At 36.9% G+C, this 24,311-nt stretch overlaps 1 protein-coding gene across 3 annotated transcripts in view; it reads right to left on the reverse strand.

The window, feature by feature from the left end:
- The window catches only part of LOC131050272 (FKBP12-interacting protein of 37 kDa), a 137,817-nt gene that overhangs the window by 17,442 nt on the left and 96,064 nt on the right, over positions 1–24,311 (reverse strand). For all 3 annotated transcript variants that reach the window (XM_057984459.1, XM_057984461.2, XM_057984460.2), the window contains one exon: positions 16,772–16,933. In XM_057984459.1, the coding sequence (XP_057840442.1) occupies positions 16,772–16,933 (162 nt within the window). The remainder of the gene's footprint in view (positions 1–16,771; positions 16,934–24,311) is intronic.

Consider the following 24,311-nt stretch of genomic DNA (forward strand, 5'->3'; position numbering starts at 1 on the left):
ACAATGCAACCACTTCATCCATCTTGAAGGTGGTAGTGGTACTCCCAATGGCCATCACATGATGATCCCATGAGTCTGGCAAAGAACATAACAGTGTCACTCAATGATCCTCATCCTCCACTTTTACACCAACAAAACCCAATTGAGCAACGAGCAAGTTAGATGCATTTAAGTGATAGCCATGAATCCTCCTTCCATCCTCAAAGAATACAACTTCTTTCTCAAAAATAGTTTGTTTACCAAGGATTTAGCCTAATAAATTTCTCCAAGCTTCTTTCAAAGACTCGTTGAAGTCTTCCCTTCATGGACATTCTCCAACATGGAGTCTACCAAACAAAGTCTAATCAAACCCATCGCTTTTTGATCCATCAGCTCCCAATTTTCTTAGGTCATGTCAAAAGGTTTTACATCGGATATTACAATCCATAGATCTCTATAAATGAACGTATCTTCCATTTTAAGCTTCCACGACTCAATATTGCCGCCATTGAACTTTTCCATCTCGATCCTTCCAAATGTGCTTGCCATCTTTCTCCTGCAACAAGGTTACGAAAAAATGCCTCTACAAAAGCTCCCACTCAAACAAAGATCAATATGAAAAAACCCTTCAACCCAACAAAAGAATAAAGGATGGTTAAGTTGTACTACCAATTGAAAGGAAGCCAAGTAAGTGAAAACAACTTCTTGCACCAATCTATGTGAGGGAAATAGTGCAAAAGTTTCTTAAAACCCATAATAGTTATAGATTTAGATGCACATTCAAAATAAAATAAACACAAAATACACTGTATACGTGGGGAAAACCTTTTCAAGAGGAAAACCCCCACACTACAAAGCACAACCCAATGTATTAACAATAGATAACAGTTTACAATACAATTGCAGAGCTATGCTCCTTTTGGAGACTTCACACAACAAGATTTTGGAGCAATCTAACAACATAATGATCTCTTAAAAACTTCAATCTATGATACAAATCACTCCAAAATAACACGTATTTATAAACCACCAAGATGGACACCCAAGATCATTAAAGTAATATTGTAATATTGCTATAATGGTCATTTTGGTCGTTTAGTTTCTTTTTTATTTCTTTTCTTGTTTTTGTTTTCGATTGTTTCCATTATGGAAAGATCCTCTTCTAATTTTCTATAAGGAGTATTCCTCTCCTTTGTTTAATATAATCAACAAATTATCATTTCATGGTATCAAAGCGAGATAAGGTTTTTGATGAATTTAAAAATAAAAATTCGTGGGTATTTACATGAAATTTATTTCCAGAAGTTTTAAAAAATCGTGTTGTTACCTAGAATTTATTTTTATAAGTTCTTTTGAATTGATTTATTTAAGAAAAAATCGCGAGCTTTTTTACCTAAATTTTTTCAAAAGTTCTTTTTCTACGATATTGTGGAATAAGGGTTTCTATAGATCACGAGGTTTTCTGAGATTTTTCAAGGTTCATATATACAATCGCACACGACTTTTCAAAAAGAAAATCACAGGTTCATGTTTGAAAATCTAGCATTTTTAGCACAATCTGGGCAAGTACTTTTTTCTCCAAATTGCGGGCTTTTGTGAAGTATTTTTTCTGAACAACTTGGGTGACCACGCTACCCTTTTCTACAACACGTGATCTACTCATTTTGTGTTGTCTTTGTGTCGTGCAAAGGGTTTATTTATACCGTGCAATGGAGGTTCTTTTATGGGCCATGTTTCTCGTCATGGTTTCTATTTGCTCTCTGCAACAGGATTTGAAGGTGTTTGATCTATGTCGCGGAACAATTTCATGGGTTTTCTGCTCAAGTGAGGGTTTCATGTTCTTTTATGCTTGCATGAGGGTTTTTGCTTGTTAGAATAATATATCTCTACATAGTTAATGGTCAAGTTAGCAGGTAGAGGTTGTTAGACATCTTAAATGTCTACAGTTGTAGGTAGTTAGAAGTAGGTGATTTCATTAATATCAATAGTGCTTTGCAATTCCTATATATTGTACTATTTTCTCTAATAATAGACACTGCAATTTGCCAGTGAATCTCTGATTTTCACATGGTATCAGAGCCCAAGCGACTATGAAATTTGGTCTTCTAAAATTTCAGAAGGGATTTTTAAAGCTTTTGACGATCATTTTTTTATGCTCTAAAAATCGCAGATTTTTTTCTAAGGCAAAATCAAGGGTTTTTGTTTTCTGATTTTCATGAGTCTTTCTCATTGAAAATCGAAACTCTTCTCTAAAAATTTGTGGGGCTTTTTGCTAAGGAAAATCGATTTTAGGGCAGATTTCGTTGTGTAATCGCGCACCTTACAAACCCTCTTGGTTGCCATGTTTTTCATCATCTTGGACGTGTTTTTTTTCTCAGATTCAAATTGCGATCTTATGTCATGTGTGGATGCAATTTTCTGAGATTTTTCTTCTCTATTGGAGCCTGCGTTTTTTAGACGCAACTTTTTGGTGTTTTCAGAACCTTCCTGGACGCAAGTTTTGCCCTAGCTAAGGCGCCATTTTATCTCTACTTTTGGACGCGATTTGCACATTTTTTGAAGTTGTTTTTCAATATTTTTCTGAAAACGTGACCTGTGGCTAGGGTTTGTGATTATCTCCTTCATTTCAAGTCAGAAAAAAAATTCATTGCAGAATTATTTGTGGGTTTTTCGAGATCTCTTCTGGGTTGCTTTTAGATTTTTTTGGGTCTTCTGAAAATTTTACTTTGAAATTTGTGCAAGTGGGTGCTGCCAAAATTTTTTGGGACTTGTTTTTTGTTTCACTGCAGTGGTTTTTTTGTGCCTTAACCAGCTTGACCTCGAGGTATGTGATGGCATCTCTGACAAATATAATGCTCAAAAGCAGCCAGAAGTTCAACAGGAAGAATTACAACACCTGGAAGCAACGCATGCTTACAATTTTTGAATATCGTTGCCTTGATCAAGTTATTTTGAGGAACTCACCTCATCCCACTATAACTAGAAAGGATCAAGACAAATGGGATGACCGCAACCAGGAAGTTGTCATGCTCATCAAGCTTTTAGTAACTGACGACCAGCTGCCACAAGTGTTGTCAGGCAAAACCGCTGTTGAGGTCTCGACGTACCTGAAGGATCTCCATGAAACATCAAATAAGAGTCATGTGTTATTTCTTAAGAACATGCTCTTTTTGATAATGATGGACGAGAAGACCCCTCTTCAAGAGCATCTCACAAAGATAAAGGATATTCAAGACCAGCTGGAAGCTATTGGTCGAAAAATGGAGGAAGAAGATATGGTGCTTATTACTCTAAAGAGTATCCCACGTTCGTATGAGCATTTCATCGAGACGCTGAATATCACCTCCACCAATGTTGATCTCAAATTTGAAAATCTTTGCAACAAGCTGCTACAACAAGATCATTGGAGACAACAGTTTGGGAGCAAACAGTTCCACCTCCACAGAGCAAGCGTACTCTACCAAATCTTCTGCTATGAACAAAGGGAAGGTTCAATCTTCTCAATCGAAAAGATCTAGTTCTTCTCAGGACAGCAAGTATGGTCACATGAAGGCTGATTATCAAGTCCGATTGGCTTTTGAACAAAAGAAGCAGGGAGGGTCTCAACAAAAGGCATATGTTGCAAAGCACTCTGAGCAAAAAGACTCTGCATTCTATGCTTTTATGGCCAAAATAACTGCAAATCCAAAAAAATCCTCTGCCTAGTATATTGATTCAGGGGCTTCTCGACATTTTACTCATCGTCAGGATTGGTTCACCAAATATGAACCATTCACTGATTCGGTGCTCTTTAGAGGAGGCGAAGAGTATACCATTGCCGGTAAGGGCAATGTTCAAATTCACTCTGGAGGGAGAAATTTAATATTTCTTGATGTCTACTATGTTTCAGGCATGGAACATAATCTTCTCTTTGTCATCCAAATCATGAGGCATTCTCCCCAGTTGGATGTTGTTTTCAGTTCGCCCACCTGCAGCATTGTTGATAGGGAGACTCATACTCCAAATCGCTATGGGACTTGAGGATCATGGTTTGTATAGACTTGTTGATTCTGGTGATTCTCAAGAGCACGCTCTCATAGCCAGAAACAATTCCATCAGCAAACTTTGGCAACAACATCATGGGCACTTGAATATGCACCATCTCTCTCAACTGTCTTGGGAGGGTTTGGTTATTGGTCTACCTAAGATCCAAACTCAAAATCATGTAGTTTGTGGAGCCTGTCAAGCTAGGAAGCAACATAGAACACTATTCTCAGATGGTGATTCTTGGCGAGCCTCCAAGGTACTTCAATTGGTTCGCGCTCATGTATGTGGATCAATGAACACTCCATCTGTTACTAGGTCCAGGTACTTTTTATTATTTCTTGATGATTTCATTAGAAAAATGCGGGTGTATTTTTTGAAAAATAAATCAAATGTATTCAGTACACATTTCAGCAATATAAGGCCTTAGTTGAGAAAGAATTCGGTTCTCAAATTGTCACTCTAAGGTCAGATAATGGGGGGGAGTTTTGTTCTGTTGACTTCTCTACATTTTGTGCTACACATGGCATTAAGTGCCAACTCACCACACCATACACCCCTCAGCAGAATGGTGTCGTTGAACGTAGGAATCACACCATTATTGAAATGGCTCGTTCTATGATGGAGTATAGAAATGTCCCCAAGAAATACTGGGCTGAAGCAGTTTACACTGCAATCTACCTCCTGAATTGGTCACCTACACAAGCCGTTAAGAAGATGACTTCAGAAGAAGCCTGGTCAAGACGTAAGCCTAAGGTGGGCCATTTGAAAGTCTTTGGTTCTATAGCTCATATATGGATTCCAGAAGCCAAGTGTGCCAAGCTGGACTCGAAGAGCCAGCAACTTATGTTTACTGGTCACAGCGACAATCACAAGGCATACAGATTGATTGATGTGGAGACAGATCATCTCATATTCAGTGGTGATGTTGTGATTGATGAGACTACTGGTCCATTTCTTCCTACTACTAATCCTACAAATCAGCCTATGAAGGTTTCTGATAAGTGTGTTCGTCTTCCTCTTGGTTCCCCTGATGGGAGGGCTTCAAAGCATTCTAACTCTGAAGATGAGAAGTCTACCGGTCATGATATAGCACCACCTGATTTTCCTCAAGACTCACATCCAGATGACTTTGTTCCAGAAATCCTAGGAGATGTTGTTTCTCCTATTCTAGATGTTGGTATTTCTACTCTCTGGCCTAAGTGGTGGGCCAAGACTATCGAAGATCTTCATGATGCTGAACTCACTAAGGGCAGATCAGCTCGCAGGAAGAGCAAGCAACAAAACACAATCAATTTTTCTCTTATGGCCAACATCCACAACATCTATGAGCCTTAGACATATTTAGAGGCTAAAGGAATTTCAGAGTGGGAAAAGGCTATGGAGACAGAATACCATAGTCTTCTGAAGAATCACACTTGGGTTCTATCTGATCTTCCTACTGGGAAGAAACCTATTAGGTGCAAATGGGTTTATAAGGTCAAGTATCATGCAAATGGCACTTTGGATATACAAGGCCAAATTAGTTGCTTAGGGACTCACACAACGGGAGGGCATTGATTATGAAGAGACCTTTGCTCCTACTACCAAGATGAGCGCAATTCGTCTTCATCTCGCTATTGCAGCCCAGTTTGGATAGACAGTTCATTAGATGTCAAGAGTGCCTTTCTCAACGATGAGTTGCAGGAAGAAGTCTACATGATGCAACCTCCTAGTTTCAAAGTTGTCGGCAAAGAGCATCACGTGTGTAGGCTTGTGAAAGCACTCTATGGGCTAAAATAGGCTCCTCACGCATGGTACATCAAAATTGATCAGTACTTGATTGATCATGGTTTTCAATGCAACCCTTCTGACAGTAATCTGTATATCAAACACTCTGGTGATGATATTCTCTTTCTTGTTGTCTATGTTGATGACTTGATCATTATTGGAAATTCAGCACATTTGATTGCCACAATCAAACAAGATTTGTGTCAAGCTTTTGACATGATAGATTTGGGCATTCTCCATTACAATTTGGGTATATTGAGGTTTGGTAGTGTTGACGTGTATTTTGTACACTGCCTAACACAGAATAAAATACCCAAGGGTACCTTATCCTCTCTTGAATAAAGCCTCCGAATGCTGAAGATGTCGCGAAAAGGATCAATCGGGATGACTTCAAGGTTCCTGTATGTAGGGTCTCTACGTGTGGATAAGCTCCAGTGGTATGATGTGATTTGCTGGAATCACAAGGGGACTTACATTTGATGATTGAACTTCCGATCTGCTTTGCTGGAACACAGGCTCTGACTAACTTAGATTTGAAAAAATGGAAAAAGAATAAGGGCGAAGAGAGGATCTAATCCTAATACTAAGAATGTAGGAGCAATGATTGATTTTTGATGAAACTCTAACTAGGTCTTGTTTTGACATCAATGGACCATCTCCACAAGGCTAGTGCGATCTTCTAAGGGAAGCTTTATGATGTTCAAATCATCACTGCAGGCATAGACACCATCAAGTTGATGCATATCAATGAAGAAGCGACAAATTGAAATAGAGCTTAAGCTGAACGATTCCAGTTGACTACACAAGGCAAGTCTGCAATCAACAAACTGCTAGTAGTATGGATATACGAATTCCACCATCAAGCAATCACATTTCCTCCATTCATCTAATCATCTACCATCTAAGATTGAAGACTCAACAAGAAACCATGCAAATTGCAAGAAACGACACACTTCACCATTACTTCAATGAAAATGGAGTTTGTTTACAATCAATGGCAACAATTTCTTGCCTTGTCCTCCTATTCTACTCTAATTGCTATTCTATCAACTTCTAACTACTCTCTATCTACTAACTGCTTTCAACTATTTCTATACTATCTCTAATCATCTTTACAAAATGAAATGTCAGGGCTTATATAGTGCCCACAATACAATTTGATGGCTTAGATCAATTCGAGATCAATGGCCAAGATTCAACAATGAAAACCCTAACTAGGGTTTGTTACAACCATTACATAACATTTAATGCTTGACCAATGATAAAATTGTATTGCTTGGACACATGTCCTCTCTAGAAAAATCGACCAATGGATAGCCGGGGTAGGTACATCGGAGTTTGTGTCACCTTCCATGAGTTAAGTACATTGAATCTGGACATGCTGAGATGGACCTCACTGATTGGAGACGTGATGACTAGGATGCCACCTCATCTGACACTTGTAACTATGGTAAATATTCAACTTGATGTTGTTGAAAAGCTTGCTTTAATTAATTCATCTGGAACTATTTACTTCTTCAACGAGCCCTTGTTCTAACTCCATGTGTCCTTGATGTGCAGGATGATGATGTACCTCGCCTTGGAACGCTGGATTGAAAGAGGTCACCCTTGTCCTGGCTTGATCGTCCCGGCGAAGACCGTCCTTGATCCGGCTTGATTTTCCTTGATGAGATCTCCATTTGATGCCTACACAACATTTCAAAATTAGAAACATGATTTTGCAATGAATAGCATAGATTAAAGATTAAATTTAGGAAACTTCATAATAAGTCCTTGAGTTATCATTTCCTAAAAAACGATTGAGCTATTACAATTCAAAATTCAAAATTCAAAATTTAAGGCTGTAACGATCAATGATCAAAATCAAAACAATAAATCCATATCCTCATACCTCACTTGAGAGCTAACTCTAAAAGGCAAAACAAGAAATTTGCTTAGGCAAAACTTATAATTTGAAGCTTTCCCACGTGATCTCTCTTCAAATGAACGTCCTCTTTAGTAATTCGCCACCTTTGGAAGGGGTCTTCAATGTCTTGATGATAGCAAATTCGCCTCACCTCCAACTCGCACCTTACTTGGAATGGAAATTCGCTCCGCTTTGTATACAAATCGCACACCTCTTTGTCTTCTCCAAATCGCATATGAATGAAAGTGAAATGATGATGTGAAAATGAAATTTTCACCTCCCCCTTTATAGACGCTCCCCTCATGCATTACCTTGGCCGACTTGGTGAATATGAGATAATTAAAAGCAATTTTTAATAAAAACCAAGGCCGACTTTGTAAGATTTAAAACTCACTCAAATTTGATTTTTTTTAATTAATTAATAATTAATTATTAAATGCCATCGTTTTTTTATTAATAAATTCGATTTTTACAAGGCAAAAACAATTAATTAATACCTTGCGCTATTTTTTAAATGCTAATTTTAATTGAATTTTCAAAGTTATCTATTTTTAGCATTTAAATAAGTTCAAAAAAATTGTTTGAGCGTCAAAATTGGAAAAGTGGGAAGATTCAAACCTTATCGCCCTGGTCCCTGACTGAGGGACAGGAGCGATCCATTAACTTTGTCTTGATCCTTGCACTTTTGACGTTCAACATCTTCATCCTTACGTTGGAACTGGCGTTTTTGCTAGGAATTTCGAACTTGAGTGTCTTGCTTGTGTGAACAAGTGCCCTTTTGATGTGATATCGCCCTGGTCCCTTGGAGAGGGACAGGAGCGATCCTGGTGTTTCTCTCCTTGATCTCGCTTTTTAAATCACCAATTCTCTTTATAAGGTGAATAATAACATTGTTTCTTCATTCCACGCTTGTCTCACTTGACTTCTACAAGGCGTATTTGATGTTTGGAGGAATATCGCCCTGGTCCCTTGGAGAGGGACAGGAGCGATCCTGAAGCTCTAGCCAAAATTTGTCACCTTTCAACCTTTGCTCTTCGATCATCACCTTTCAAATGGCGTCCTCGATCTTGTGCGACCCTGCCTTGTCTTGATTTTGAGGAAAAAAGAAGGATCATGTGAAAATCGCCCTGGTCCCTGGCTGAGGGACAGGAGCGATATAACTCTCTTGTTCAAATTGGTATTCATTTGACGTTTAAAACCTTTGTATATCATCTTCAAAAGACACCTTGGACCTTTTATCATCTCGCATAACCTTGACTTAACGTGATTTTTGAAGGATTTGAGTGATATGATGATTATCGCCCTGGTCCCTGACTGAGGGACAGGAGCGAACTTTGATGTCCTGGGCTCATTCTTGTTTGTATCAACTTGCAATCGCTTTCACCATGAAGAACGAGGTCCCTTTGATCCCCTTGGACACTTGATACTTGGTAAACCTTCAAAATTTAGGTCCTCATGAAGATTTCGCTCTGGTCCCTGCCTGAGGGACAGGAGCGAACTGGGACATTTGGTGCAAATCCTTCAATTTGGTGGTCTTTGTAACTTTGTTCACCATCGAGATACCTCAAAAATGTCCTTGCCTCCACGTATCCGGACTTGGAGTGGTCTAAAACTTGGAGGAAAGGCAACATAACTAAGATATCGCCCTGGTCCCTGGCTGAGGGACAGGAGCGAATTTGTACTTTCAAGTTCAACTACACTTTGCCACCTTCAAAAATTATCTTCAATGGACTCATTGTGTCCCCTTCCCTTCATCCTTGTCCTGAATTTCATTCGAACTTGGCACGAAATTTGTCTAAGGCAAAAATCGCTCTGGTCCCTGACTGAGGGACAGGAGCGCCTAGGCCAGTTTGGAGTTCATTAGGTGTCTTGCAATCTTCAATTTTGTCTTCAACGAATCCGTTTCACCATCTTTGTTTGCCTCAAACCTAAAACTTGCTTGATCTTTGCCTAAAACATGCCTTATAAGGAATTTCGCTCTGGTCCCTGGGAGAGGGACGGGAGCTAACACTGAATTTCGCCCTGGTCCCTGGCTAAGGGACAGGAGCGATTTTGCATTTTTGGTCCATTTTTCCTCATGTTCGCGTCTTCAAATTATATTCAACTGATGAAGTGTACTTCCTTTGACCTCTTCAAATCGTCAAGTTGTTAAAATCTTGCAAGGACAAGGCGAGGTTTGATTTTAAGCTCCGGTCCTTCACTGAGGGACAGGAGCGATTTTGACTCCTGGGGCATTTCCGTGTCCATGAACTTCTTCAATTTATATTCAACGGAAAGATCACGCCTTTCTTTATCACTTCCAATTCGAAATTCATCTTAATCCTGTAGAGACAGTAAGATTTTTGAAAACGAGCTCCGGTCCTTCATTGAGGGATAGGAGCGATTTTGCTCCCACAGGTCAGAATATCATAATTTTACGAATTTAATCACTTCACAATGCAAAAACAAATCATTTCCAATGCCCGGGATCAAATATCAAAATTTCCAAAATTTGGTCAAAATCACTCAATTGGACAAAATTCACAATTTCATCATTCACACTTAGACAAATTTAGGACTCTGCATTCAAAATTCCAATTGAAAAATAGACCATTTTGGCGAATTCATTTCATTCAAAATTGCATCCTACGAAAGGAAGCTCAAAAAAAGCTCTCAAGACTGACTGGATTCTGGCCTGAAAACGTCAAAATGAAAAACCCTAAGGCTTGACCCTAATCCAGACAACTAACAAACTAAACCAAAACCCTAAAAAGCAAAGCGAAAACGAGCAAAACGAGCAAAAAACATGGGTCCCCATTTGCAATGGGGCGATGTGTGAAAACGTCACAACAGGTAGACAACTAATAGTATTTTTATCTCTTAGTCTAAATATGCTCAAAGTTTGCTTGACAAATTTTGGAAGCAGGATTGTAAACCTCCCTCCACACCTATGGAGAAGGGGTTGAAGTTGTCAGCCAACTCTGATTCACCTCCGGTTGATGAAATGACATTCAAGCAACTAGTGGGCAGCCTCATCTATCTCACTACCACTAGACCTAATCTCAATTTTGTAGTGAGCTACATTTCTCGCTTCATGATAGCTCCAAAAGCTGATCATTGGGTTGCAACGAAGCAAGTGCTAAGATATGTGAAGGGCACTTCAAATATTAGCATTCTGTATGGCAAATGCAAGGATCCAAAGCTGATCGGTTATACCAACTCAAACTAGGCAAGTTTCGTGGATGACCGCAAATCCACTTTTGGGTATGTATTCAGTTTGGGTATAGGTGTTGTAACATGGATCAGCAAGAAGCAACAAACAGTGGCTCTTTCCTCAACTAAAGCAGAATATCGAGGAACAGTTAAGGCAGCATGTGAGGCAGTTTGGCTCCGCGGGATGCTGTCTAACATGCACATGTCACAAGCAGGACCTTCCCCCTTGTACACAGATAATCAAGGGGTGCTCAATCTTGCCAAAAATCCAATCTTCCATCAACGCACCAAGCATGTCGAGCTTCATTGTCACTACATCCGCAAGCTGGTAGAAAACGTATCGGTTCCACTCTAGTATGTTCCGACAGCAGATCAAACTGCAAATATTCTCACCAAGTCTCTGAGCCCAGATAAATCTGTCAAATTCAGGGAGCAACTTGGTGCTGTTGATAGATTGACAATTAAGGGAGGGTGTTAGAATAATATATCTCTACATAGTTAATGGTCAAGTCAGTAGGTAGAGGTTGTTAGACATCTTAAATGTCTACAATTCTAGGTAGTTAGAAGTGGGTGATTTCATTAATATCTATAGTGCTTTGTAATTCCTATATATTGTACTCTTTTCTCTGATAATAGACACTGCAATTTACTAGTGAAACTCTGATTTTCACATTGCTCATGTATTCCCTAGACTTTTATGCAAACAATGTCTGTCATTATTCTATGCACGAGTAGGGTGGCGACTAGTTTATACAGAGCTTTTTTCTTCAAACTTTTTCTGGCAATTTTTTGTTAAAAATCGTGGCCAAGATTTTTGGGGTTTCCAAGCACAAGTTTTTTGGGCTGAAAGTTGTGTTGTTTTCCAGTGCAACTTGGTGTTCTCCCACACGAAATCTATGATGTTCTTCTACCACATGATTTATCTATTGTTTTTCTAGAAATTGTTTTGCACAATTTTTGGTATAAATCATGTGTAGTCCCTACTTCTCAAAAATAATTGTTAAGGATTTTTCAAAAAAAAATTTGTGGAGGGTTTTGCATGATTTTTTCCATAAACAATCAAGGAGGGTTTTGCATGATTTTGGGTTTTCTAATTTTTTTCCAAAAAAATAAAAGTTGATTTTTCATTTTTTGCGCATTTTTTATACAAAAATTGTGGGTTATTTTCCAGATTTTTGTGTTCATGGTTTTTCTCCAAATTTTTAAGTTCGTGGGTTTTTTTCATTTCTCCACATGACAAATGTTTTTGCCCATTTTTTCACAAAATCGTGTGATTTCAGCATCGCATCTAAGGTTTGACAGTTTTTCCACAAAATCATGGTTTCTTGCAGCTTGTTTTGGGTTGCACCTAACTCTTCTAGGGCGAACGGTGTTCCTCTACAAAAGTTTTTGATGACTTTTTTTACAAATTGTGGGTGTTGTTGCTTTTGACGATTTTTGGCAAAATCGAGGTTTTTCGGTAGCGGGAGGGATGGCTTCATTACCCAACATTTTCTTGGTCATATGAGGTTCTGCAAAAAACATTGGCTCGTCAAAAGTCCGACCAAGGAGGGTCTCAGCAACTGGCTCATGTTGTAGAGCATTCTGAGGATAAGGCAACAACCTTCTATGCACTCATGGCCAAAGGACCTACAATTATGTCATGTCTTTTATAGGGTAGTTAGTAGAATGACCATTAAGGGAGGGTATTAAAGTAATATTGTAATATTTCTATAATGTTGATCTTAGTCATTTAGTTTCCTTTTTGTTTCCTCTCTTGTTTTTGTTTTTGATCGCTTTCGTTAGGGAAAGATCCTCTTGTAATTTTCTATATAAGGAGTATTCCTCTCCTTTGTTTAATAGAATCAATGAATTGTCATTTCAAAGACTGCCATGTATTATCATCCTCTTCACTACATGCATGCAAAACAAAAAGGAGAACATGCTTCACCTGGTATGCAAATTGTCATCAAACCCAGCATGCAAAGTATTCATCTTTTCCTACTTTGCAATTTTGCAGCAACCTCAACATGCAAGGTGTTTACACGCATGAAAGAGATTCCACTTGACATGCAAGTCACCTACCACATGTAGGACTGCCGCCTACCACAAAATAATTAGTCATTACTCTTACACTTGCATAGTGGTTGTCATAGTTTGTCATAGTGCTCACATAACAACTATCATAGCCCATCATAGAGAGAACTCTTACAACTTATGTCAAAATCCACTAAAATAGCCTGTAGTGGGGTCCACCAAGTGGGACACCTCCTTCCACAAAAATAGGGTGTATGTCATACAAATCACTGCCATGCAAGATGCCACCTCACCAATAGGTCCTACAAAGTGATTTGACATTGTAGGAAAGTAAACTTGAGATAAAATAATTATGTGATTCAATAGGTTCTACAAAGTGATTTGACATCGTAGGAAAGTAAACTTGAGATAAAATAATTAATCAATCACATAATTTAATATTATGGCTTGCAAAAGTTGAGACACAATCCCAACAATAACCTTCCATGGAACTTTTTGGAAGTTATATTTTAAATTCCCCTTTTATCAAAATATTAACCCTTTAGGCCCACATAAAGTGACTTTATATTATTTTTTGCTTTTTGAACCTGACTTTAAGTCACTTTATAGAAATTAATTAAATAAAAGTGCTTGCAACATTACTTTGAGGCAACTTAATTTAAATAATTAAATTATTCCATTTCCAATTCCTCAAGTTAGCCTAAGGGAATAAAAAACAGGCTAATGGAACTTAACTGAATACCTAGGTCAAAGAAAGGGACATTACAATAACAAAGAAGATTTGACTTGCAGCTTTATTTTAAAGGCAGTTTGGTATCAAAAATCTAGGTCTTATAAACTCTTCCAAACCATTTTATCTACAAGACCATTATCTACCTTCAATTTGCAATGGACAGTTTGGGAAACAAAATTAAAATATCCCTTGCACTGCAATAATAGAAGAAATAATTAAGAAAAATCTTTTGTATTGACAACATCAAAGCAAGGCATTGTGCCTTGACTTAACGTAGTGCAAAAGCAAAAGATATAGTTAAGAAAAATTTAAAAAGGGTGCCGATGAAAGTTCCCACTGCTATAGAAAGATCAAAAAGTGGGGTCAAGAAATCATTGTCTTTCAGTTTCATGAGGAAATCCAGAGGCCTAGTCATAGTAGCATTCCATTTAAACCTATGTTGTGCCAAGTTTCCAAGTCAAAGATGGCAGGGGACAAGGGGAGAACAAAATGGCCAAAGGCTGATATGTTGTAAACCTGCAATTTTGTGATTGGGAAAACAACTAAAAACATGTCGTTTATGGTGATAGAAAACCAACATCTTGGAACTTGAGCACCACCTTCAGAGGTACAAAATGGAGCTTGAAATCTTAGTTATTGTTTTGCCTGATTTTATATTGAAAAAAATACTATTTTGCCAACTAAAATGGCTGAAACTACTTCCAAATATTGCGAAGTCAACTCTAACATGTGACTGTCATACACCATAAATGAGCTTGAAAATCTGTTGTTTTGCAGACCAAAATCTCTCATTTAGGGCTGAGAGTGGTGTTGGGGGGCACAAAAGAACAATAAAATATTTTTTAATTCATTTTGGACCTTTTTAAATTGAGTGTAGAGGAAGGGGACAGTTGTTTGTCCCTAGGACAGTAAGGGGATGTCATTGACATCTCTAACCATGTTTCCAAGGCGTTAGGGCCAAAAATAATCTGATTGAAGACAGCAATGGGACGATTCCAAGGCATCCCCAAAACAGTGTTGTGTCAATAAATGTTGATGATGCATCCCCAAAGAAATTTGATTTAAACAATATTGAAAAAGTGTTTAAAATGGGAAAAACTCAACCAAACTTAGAAAACCTTTAATGAAGTAATATTTGTAAAAATGAAGGGTTATTTCATGTTAGATATAGTGCAGGGAGATAAAATTAAACATAATACATTAAAAAAGTGACAATTAGAATAAGAATGACTTGGCTACTTATACCGACAAATGTTTATATGAAAAAATGGGCTGGCCCTAAAATAGTAGGCCATGACATAGTAGAGCAACACCCCTTGTAGGGTTCAAGGGCAGCACCCTTGGCACATTCCCTCCAAACGCAAATTAAGGCCTTTGAAACAACAGAAACCTTCGTGATGCATGCCATTTCAGAATTTTATCACTTGAAGGACAAAATTATGTATGCAAGCATTTTTTTGTTTATAAAAATGTTTTTAAGAAAACTATTTATTTCTATTTTTTTAGGCAGTCCTTAGGTCCCCTTAGGTTTAGTCCAAATTCGCCTCAGTCCCTCCTTGTTACCTCAAGAACCCAAGGTGCCCGAGAGGTACCCTAGGCAAACCTAATGGGGAACCAACCCGAGACCTAAACACAAAGTGTACCCTCATGAGTAATGGGAGTGTTTAGAGGAACTTGGTAATAGAGCTTTTTTGAAAAAGCACTTTTTCTTTTTCATTGCTTTAGTTTATGCCATTATAAAATAACATGAAGTGTCCCTTATGACCACTTCTTAGCACCTTAAGCCTAGTTTATCTACACACATAAAATACCTTTTAAAATTGTTAAATATAAATTGTCATTTATTTTTATTTGTTCAAAAATTTTAATATTTAATTATTTCACTAGTTTTTCCTTTTAAATCATCCCATGATCTTACTGAAAATAATAAAATAAGCCAATTAAATTGTCCTGATAATTCCACCAACTTCTTAAGTGCATAGGACTTTCATCCATGGAAAGTTGGTGCTATCCAAGGATGATGGTCTTCTCCAAGAAGTTCAGAGCTCTCCCAAATGTTGGATTTGCAAACAGAAAGTGTCATTGTGCACGTCTTGGCTCCAAGATATTGTTGCCACAGTAAAAATTTATTTCCGAGAAAGTTGGAGTTTCCATGAATTTGGGAATGTATCAAAAAAAGGGGACATCACATAGGCAACACTTGTCTACAGATTTAAAAAAAAATTAGATAGAGTTTTGCCCTACTCGCCATAGAGGTAGTGTTATCTCCATCTCATAATCTATGGAGCATCTAAAAATTGTGCGTTCCTTAGTCTCTAGCTTCTAGAAAGAACAAAAACAACAGATCCAGCCCTAGCAGAAAATATGACGATCAATCTCAACTCATAGCTGGTGGGAGCACACCCTCAATTGGCCAAGAGGAAACCTCAACCCATGAGATCAAAGGCATTAGAGATAGTGAGGATGATGAATCCTACCATCTATATGGCAGAAGTTAGGCCACATTGACCAAATAAGAGGGCCCAATAAATATAACCCTATTAAAAAGATGCCAAGAGTGACCTAATGGCAAAAGTAGAGAAAATTTCTTCATTACTCTATCAATTACAGAGCTCATAAGAAAATGGCAACAAAAAGTTATATGGAAGATAACCAGCTCAACTGGAGATGGCAAAACAAATAAAATAATATCGTCCGCTACAATTAATACCCAACTCATCTATTTTAACTGGATAAGATCAAGATCTCAGGCAAACAAAGGGAAATGATGCCCATAGGAATATGTAATTCCATTGCACTGACAAAAGGTTACACTGTGAGTACAACAAAGAAAATCAAAATAACATGTCAAAGGTTTTTCAATATCTCAAGTGAAATCACATTCACTTTATGCACCTATCAGTTAATGTGTTAAAAACGTAAAGGTGTGTGAGACAAAATTAGGAGCTCTTGAAATACTTGTTACAAAAAGAATGCATCATTACACTACTCAGCATTATTGGATGCTCTGCTGTGGCAGAATTTGAAAAAGACTATCAGAATGGCAATAACTTATAATTAATACAATAAAAAGTAAGAAATTTTTATCAGACTTTAAAATTACCAACCACAATAATAAGATTGGGGATTTAATATGTCGTCTATCTACAAACCTTTCCCTCAGAAGCCATCATTCCAATCTCATCATTTTCTTCCTGTAGAGTCCTACATTTAGCCATCAGCAGCTTTCCCATTCTACTTTGTGTTGTAAAATTCACTGCAGCAAGATTTTCTTCTAATTCCTTGATTTTCTTATCTTTTTCCTCTGCGGCACTCTATTGAAATACAAGAATAATTGATGTTCATTAAATATGGCCATCAGCTTTTAACATAAACAAGCAATATAGATATTTTGCAAAACATGCCAAAATCTTTGAACAAAATCTAACATCCCATGTAGTGGAGTGAATAAAACAAAAATGTACATTATTTTATGAAGAAACCTACATCTGCAAAACCATGCATCATCTCTAATCTTCCTATACAAAAAAGGTAAATAAGAATGTTATTATCAACTTGATTTTTCCAACAATTTCACTACATATGGTATTCCCTCCAAAACCAAATCAACATTAGCATTGAATGTTCCCTCATGCTGAGCAAAATTCACTTTAAGACGTGTTTGTTTGGTCTAAATTATAACCCAATTCCACCTACTCACTGCATATTTGAATGAATATTTTCTTAGGCATGGGGAAACTAAACCATTTTGCTTAACAATCGCAACATCAATTTTATCATTGCTCTGCACAAAGTGACATCAGACAAGATATAATATATGCTAAAATTTTGTTGCCTTCATTTTAAGCTTTAACTTTAAATACCAGATGCATGTAGTGTTCGTTTTAGAACAGTCTCTCAAACAAATATTATGTAAATTACACTATTTTATTGGATTCGCTGGTTGGGATTCAGCTTCCTTCAATCAAACTCAAATTGTTGGACAAACTTGTGAATAGGAAGTATATTCTGAAAAAAGTACCTTTATAAACATAAAAATTGATTTGGTTATGGATAGTTAGTTTATTAATCAAGAAGGTGATGTTTTCCACAATGTATCATATTATGTGATCCTTTATTTGGATTCATCTATATAGTTTTTGAGTCAATGAGCTAAGAATCTCTATAATGACTGGTTCATACGGCACAACACTTGCTTAAGGTATTGAAAATGGGTGGCAACGAAGTGAGCTTCAACTGGGTGGAAATTTCATGGTTAAGAAAGCTTGAATTGGGGTAGTATTGGGAGTGATGACCTCCCGAAAAATCCCAAAGCTTCGCCCCTATGAGCAGTGCTAAGTGTACAACTCATGCTCATGCGAGATGAGTTTTTGTGAGCCACTACTCAAGAGATATGGATCAAAGAGATTGACTCAAAAACTACATTAATAATAATTTAGCTTATTTCCACCAAGATATTAAAAAACAAGAAGTTCTATAGTGAATGGTTCATACAGCACAACACTCGCTTAAGGTTTTGAAAATGGAGTAGCAACCAAAGTGAGCTTGATCTGGGTGGAAATTCCATGTTTAAGTAAGCTTGATTTGAGGTAGTATTGGGAGGGGGGACATAGCAAAAAATCACATTGCTTCACCCCTACGAGCAACACCTGAATGCCACGAGTGCTAAGTGTACTACTCATGCTCATGTGAGATGAGTTCCGGTGATCCACTACTCAAGAGATGTGGATCAATGAGATTGACTCAAAAACTAAATAGTTGTATTTTGATGAAACATCACATAATTTAGCTTATTTGCACCAAGATATTCAAAAAACATGATCCAAATTTGTTAATGGTTGAAGAACAACAACAAATAATGGTTGAAACTTGAAAGTATGACTTCTTCCAACATAACAACCAGGTTGAATGAACAAAAATCATATTGAATCTACATTGAACATGACACAAGCCACTAGTAAAGTAAAAACTTGTAACACAAACTCTTCTAGAATCAAGAATCATCAATGGATGACTAAGATAAGGATCCTAGTCGGCATCATGGTAATACATAAGCCTTGTAATGAAGCTCGCAAACCTACAGATGATGAAAATTGCTATTCAGATTAATTTTGGTGTTTAAACCACTTTTAGCGTTCAAAACAATTCTTCTTGTAAGGATGTGGTGCTTTAGAGCTGTGGGAGGATGATGAATAGTCATCCTCTAATAGAGCTTTTGGAGCCTCACTATCTCCTATAAATCAAAACTAATTAGGATTCTTTGTCATGGTTGTTCTCATTTGTATGCCTTGTAATATTTGCATTCCTAGTTATTTGATTTGAACTCTAGTTTTTGTGTATCCCTTCATACTTTTTGGTTGATTTGACTATGTAGCTTTGATCTCTACTAACAAGGAAGGTGTAACTAAAAGTGAGTTGGTGAGGGAGAGTGGTATGGTGTAGAGTGTTTGTGGTGTGCGTGACCCATGAGGTGGTAAATCTGAAATGATGCATAATTAATCCTCTATGAAGTGCTCGCCTTCCATCTGCTATCTCCCCTACCCTTTCACTCATGCTAATTATTTTGCTCTGCCTCCTTTTTGGGTGTACAAAGATGCATTGAAAAGAATTAATGGAAATTTCAGATGAAATCAATTGAACAAAATAACAGAAAGGAAGAGTTCAAGAAAGGGAATGATGTTGTTCAATGAGAGACATCACTTTGAAAGACTCTTAGAGTAGACGATGCAATTATTGTGCCTGTAACTGATTGTTTTAAAGCTAGATATTGCAATGGAAGCATTAACAATATCTTCAAGGGTTAGGAGCCCAGTAGCAAGGGAGAAGAACAAGGGAAAGCTACTTAAAGCCCAAAATACTGGTCATCAAGCCTAAGTCTCATATGGTTGATGTAGTGAAAAGGGAAGAAGAAGGTTAAAAAGTTTTGCTATTTTTCTTTTTCCGTATCCAGACAAAACTCTTCTGCCTAGTAGATTTTCTGATGATTGGATTGTTTCTATATGGTGGAAGAAAATGGGTATCTGTCTCATTCTATAGAAAGGTGCAACCAAGGATTTTAATTGTGTTCTTCAAAAAGCTTAACATGCAAAGAAGGATTTTGAGAAAATCATTCTAGAATATGAGTAGATCAATTTTTAGAATGGCAACCTAAAATTCTGAGTTAGTTTTAAGTGATGTTCTGCTTTGCTATGCCCCAATTTGGGTAGACGTGAGAAATATTCCTCCACAATTGTGGACCCTAATTCCCACACCCTCAAATTTCTTGGGAAGATCTTACAAGTTGAGTGACAAGATCCACTCTCCTCCATCTTAATGCTAGTATCTTCATGACCGATAACCCAGAAAAGCCTATTCCTAAATTGTTCAGATAATGAACTGGTAAAAATCACTTCCATTAACTGAGGAAGTTACAATATATAAAAGTTACAAAAAAATACTGTAGGTATTTAATGTCACCTACTACCTACAACTGTAGACATTAATGAAATCTAACAACCTAAGTTGACCATTAACAGTAAGGAATTATTATTCTAACATAAATATCATATTTTCAATTTGACAATAGAATTATACAATGTGAAATTTGTCAATTAGGGGATCTGAATGCTTATTTTCTCTCTATAAGCTCATGTAAAAGCAATGATGCATCAGCATTTGTTGAATACAATATCATTCTTACAAAACTGTCGCATACAAACAAATGCTCAAAAGTGAATAAAAATAAAGAAATTATTTAGAGAAATAAAAGTAATATTGTTATGTCCCCTACTAGGAGGCTGCCAATTTCCCAATAATTAACACGCATCATTATTTATTACTAAGCCTTAAATCAGTTCATTAAGCTAGAGAACCATTAGTATTCATAATACAATCGATAGTTACTATATTTAAGCCTCAATCCTTACTTCTTCCTAATCATCAACCCTAACTAAGGATGGGGAATTACTTGTTAGGGCACTAGGAAACCGCCTCCACAAATAGGCCCAAGGGTTTCAGGAACACTTGCTCATACCACCTCTTAAGGCTCACTTATTTTGGGATGAATTACTCCACCTTTCCCTCAACAAATCCAGCCTATCCCATGAGGGGCAATAGAGAATGCTTAAGAATTAGGCTATGAATATATTAATACCTTATGCATTATGAATATACATACATATATAGTTGAATACAACATAACCAGTAAATAAATCTGACTCTTCTACTGCTAACTAATATAACTGCTACAGCATATGTATCAGACCCTATATTGGCCCTTAATTCTTAATAGAAATCAGATATAACATTCTGTAAATCAGTATTAATTCAAGAGTAAGTTACAGCATACCCAAATGGCTGCCACACAATGCTTGTCAGAATATATCACTTGTTTCCTTGTTGAACACAGCTGATGTATATACACACTTATGATCTCTTCCCTGCTCCTCTCCTTGGAATGGGAGTCCCTTTATATCCCTTGGCTCCATTGAAAGAACATGCCTCTTCATCATTAAGTGCCTTGTCTCACGGGATATGTTGCTTGATTTGTGGCTCTTTACCATTGTGAGAGTTTAGTTATGTTAATCATTCCTTAATGCAACTGATAACATTTAAAGGTTCTCTTCTCTTGTAATTGAATGGTAATCCCAGCCTCAACAAATATTACTAACAGATATAATTGATCCGATTTCATTATCAACTGCGTATAGCCTTATTATCCATTTGACACTTGAAACCGATTAGGGTGAATTAATCCATCAACTAGCAAAGTCCATTTCCAGCATTGTTGCTTTGATAGTGGTTTGTAGATAAAATCGTGAGGTCTTACAATGTAACATGATTTCACTTTGAGGAAAGATCGGGGGCATGACAGTTAAAGCTTAAACAAGGAAATGCAGTTGGTATTCGTGAAAATGAGTTGTCTTAGGTATCCCAAGCCCTACGTATAATGCACAATAAGGTAGAAGTAGAACCAGCAAAGCAAGTTGAGCAATGCATACAGTCTTTAATCTAAAAGGCAGAAAGCCTCAATAGATATACCTTATAAGAAAGATGGATGTAATTCTTTAAAACCTTTATTCTATGAAGCTGCTAAGAAAAAGAAATCAACTCACTTGGTCAGTTGGTTGAAGAAGAGAAAAATAGAAAACAAACAGAAATTAGAACATGTTGTTAGTAACCCAAAACATCTCCATCTCCCAATACTAAATGAATTTCAACAGTGCACGTTGGGATTTAAGAGGAATGGAGGCCCCTAATAGAAAGCAAATCATAAGGACCTAGAAAACAAATCACAAGGACCTTTTGTAATTCTAGAAGTAATTTTAGGTTTCCATTTTTTGTTTCTACAATAAGTGAAAGTAGTTGGTTTCAATGCAGATTGCAATCTCAAGCATGTTTGGAAAAAAACAGAATGCTTCTTCACTAATCATGCAAAGGTTAAGAAAGAAACAGCCATTTTGATAAAAGGGACTGGAAACTCTCCATACAACAGAGTGACTTGGATGATAACTGAAGACTTGAACTTGAAGTGTGTGTTTGGGCTGTGTTCTATATATGCCTCTCAACAATTATAGGGAGAGATGTCATCTGTGAAATTGGTTGGATGATGACCTTTCCAAAACCCCATCGATAAATAGGGAGTGATTTTCATATGCACATACAGAAGACAGATTAGGGAGCAATAAGATAGGCTGAAAAGGAAATGAACTGGTTTTTTGGTCCAAACTCAAAGGATACACATTATGCTGATACCATGTACAAAAAGACAGAAGAGAACAACAGTATTTAGTACACTTGGTGCAATAACCAGACATGAAATAAAAAATTATATTCAAGGTTAGACTGGTTCTGATCGCATATGTTCTTCTTTCTGGATTGTAGTTTAACTAATAATTTAATAACAATAGGGTACAGGTAATTCCCTTTATCTTGTTTGATCATTACCCATTGATAATTCAGCAAAAACCAATAATTGCCAAGCAAGAAAATTATTAAGGAGGGCCTCTATAAAATAAATGTTAATCTTTTGAAACAGTTGGTGAAAAGAAAGCCATGGATAGAAGGAATAATGAAATATTTTATTAAGTATGATTAAAACTGAACAACTGCTCCAAAGGGATCCAACCAATACAAACCTGCTGGAGAAATTGATTGTTGTTAAGCATAATTGGGGAGGTCACCAAAACTGCTTATCCCAAGAGGCCAAATTAATAGCTAATGCCAACTGTATTAATGGTGCCGTCAAAATGTTGGAAATGTTGTCATTGATGTCAAGGGTATACACAGACATTTGGAAGTTCTCATTGATGTCAAATGACTGTTTAAGATATGATGATACAAAAAGTAAAAGAAACATGAATGCATTATTCAGGACTTGTACATTGATGTGATGAAAGTCTTTGAAGGTTACCTACAGGTGTGACTATTTGCAGATTGAAGATCTTGGTAAGATCATTAAATCAGATGCAAAGCATGTAATAAACTTGGTATTCAATCACTGTATCATAAGTGACAAGTGGCAATCATAATAAGATGTTTAAAATATAGCAATCACTATACATGCATCAACGATTGGAGTAAGGCTCTTAGAAGAACAAGACAATGCAGCAGTTAGTTATTTAATCAGCCATGAGAATAGCTGTTGAACAGAAGTAAAAGTGAGAAGAGTCAGACAGGAAGAATCGGACTATTCATTTGAAACTGGAAATTCAGTGATTATAAAGGCAGTGACTGTATTTGTAAAGGCAGTGCATGAAGTTAAGGTTGATCAACGTTGTGCTATGAGCAGTGATTATATAATGAAGACTTGGGCTCAAATACGTGAGACCATACTGCTATTTGTGGCACACAAGATAGGAATGATCACCAGGGTACGAAGCTGAGTTGAAAGGAAAATGGATGATATAAAACAGTTTAAGCAAACGGAAGAAAAAGTCTAACTGAGTGGCTTGATGAGTACAAAAGAAAATTTAAAGAAGATCGTGGAAGTTTGCTGCCTAGCCGGCAAGTAATTACTGTTTGTTAGTAAAAATTTTTGTCTGAAAAATCAAGATATTAAGGCAGACTATAAGCACTGATTGAAGTCTTAGCAACAACAAATAATATAAAGAGATGACATACATAAATGCAATGAGGTTGTTCTTTGTTCAATAAACGCACAAAAATTTAGAAGCAGTGATACAGATAAGTGGTGATTTGTTTAAATTAAAATAGAGGGAGTGTTGTAAAGAATTCAAACAATGATTCAGACAAAGTCATAGTAAAAGGGAAGATCCACATCAACATCGTTGTCTTTGGGCATATCGACTCTATGAAGTCGACTACCACCAGTCACCTTATCTACAAGCTTAGAAAAGTGAGAAGCATATTATCGAATATGTTGAAGAAGCTGCTGAAATGAACAAAAGATCATACAAGCATTTTGGGGTTCTTGGCAAGCTTAAGAAGTAGCATGGCATTACCATCGATATTTGGGTCTACAATGAATTAGGAGACTATCGTGGAATTCTACTCATGCGACTTCATGAACAGCAATAAAGACTAAGTCAAAGGATGTAAAGATTCTGATTAGTTCATGTTAATCAAAAGTCAAATCAGAAATGGAAGGGTGTGATTCCTTGAAAGAAACCGATCTGTATAAAGACAAAAGCAACAATTATACTACAAGTAATATGCAGTGTTTAATTAATGAATGGTAATACCATTAAGAGT

This window comes from Cryptomeria japonica, unplaced genomic scaffold (genome assembly GCF_030272615.1).
Source record: "Cryptomeria japonica unplaced genomic scaffold, Sugi_1.0 HiC_scaffold_17, whole genome shotgun sequence".
NCBI classification, from domain to species: Eukaryota; Viridiplantae; Streptophyta; class Pinopsida; order Cupressales; family Cupressaceae; genus Cryptomeria; species Cryptomeria japonica.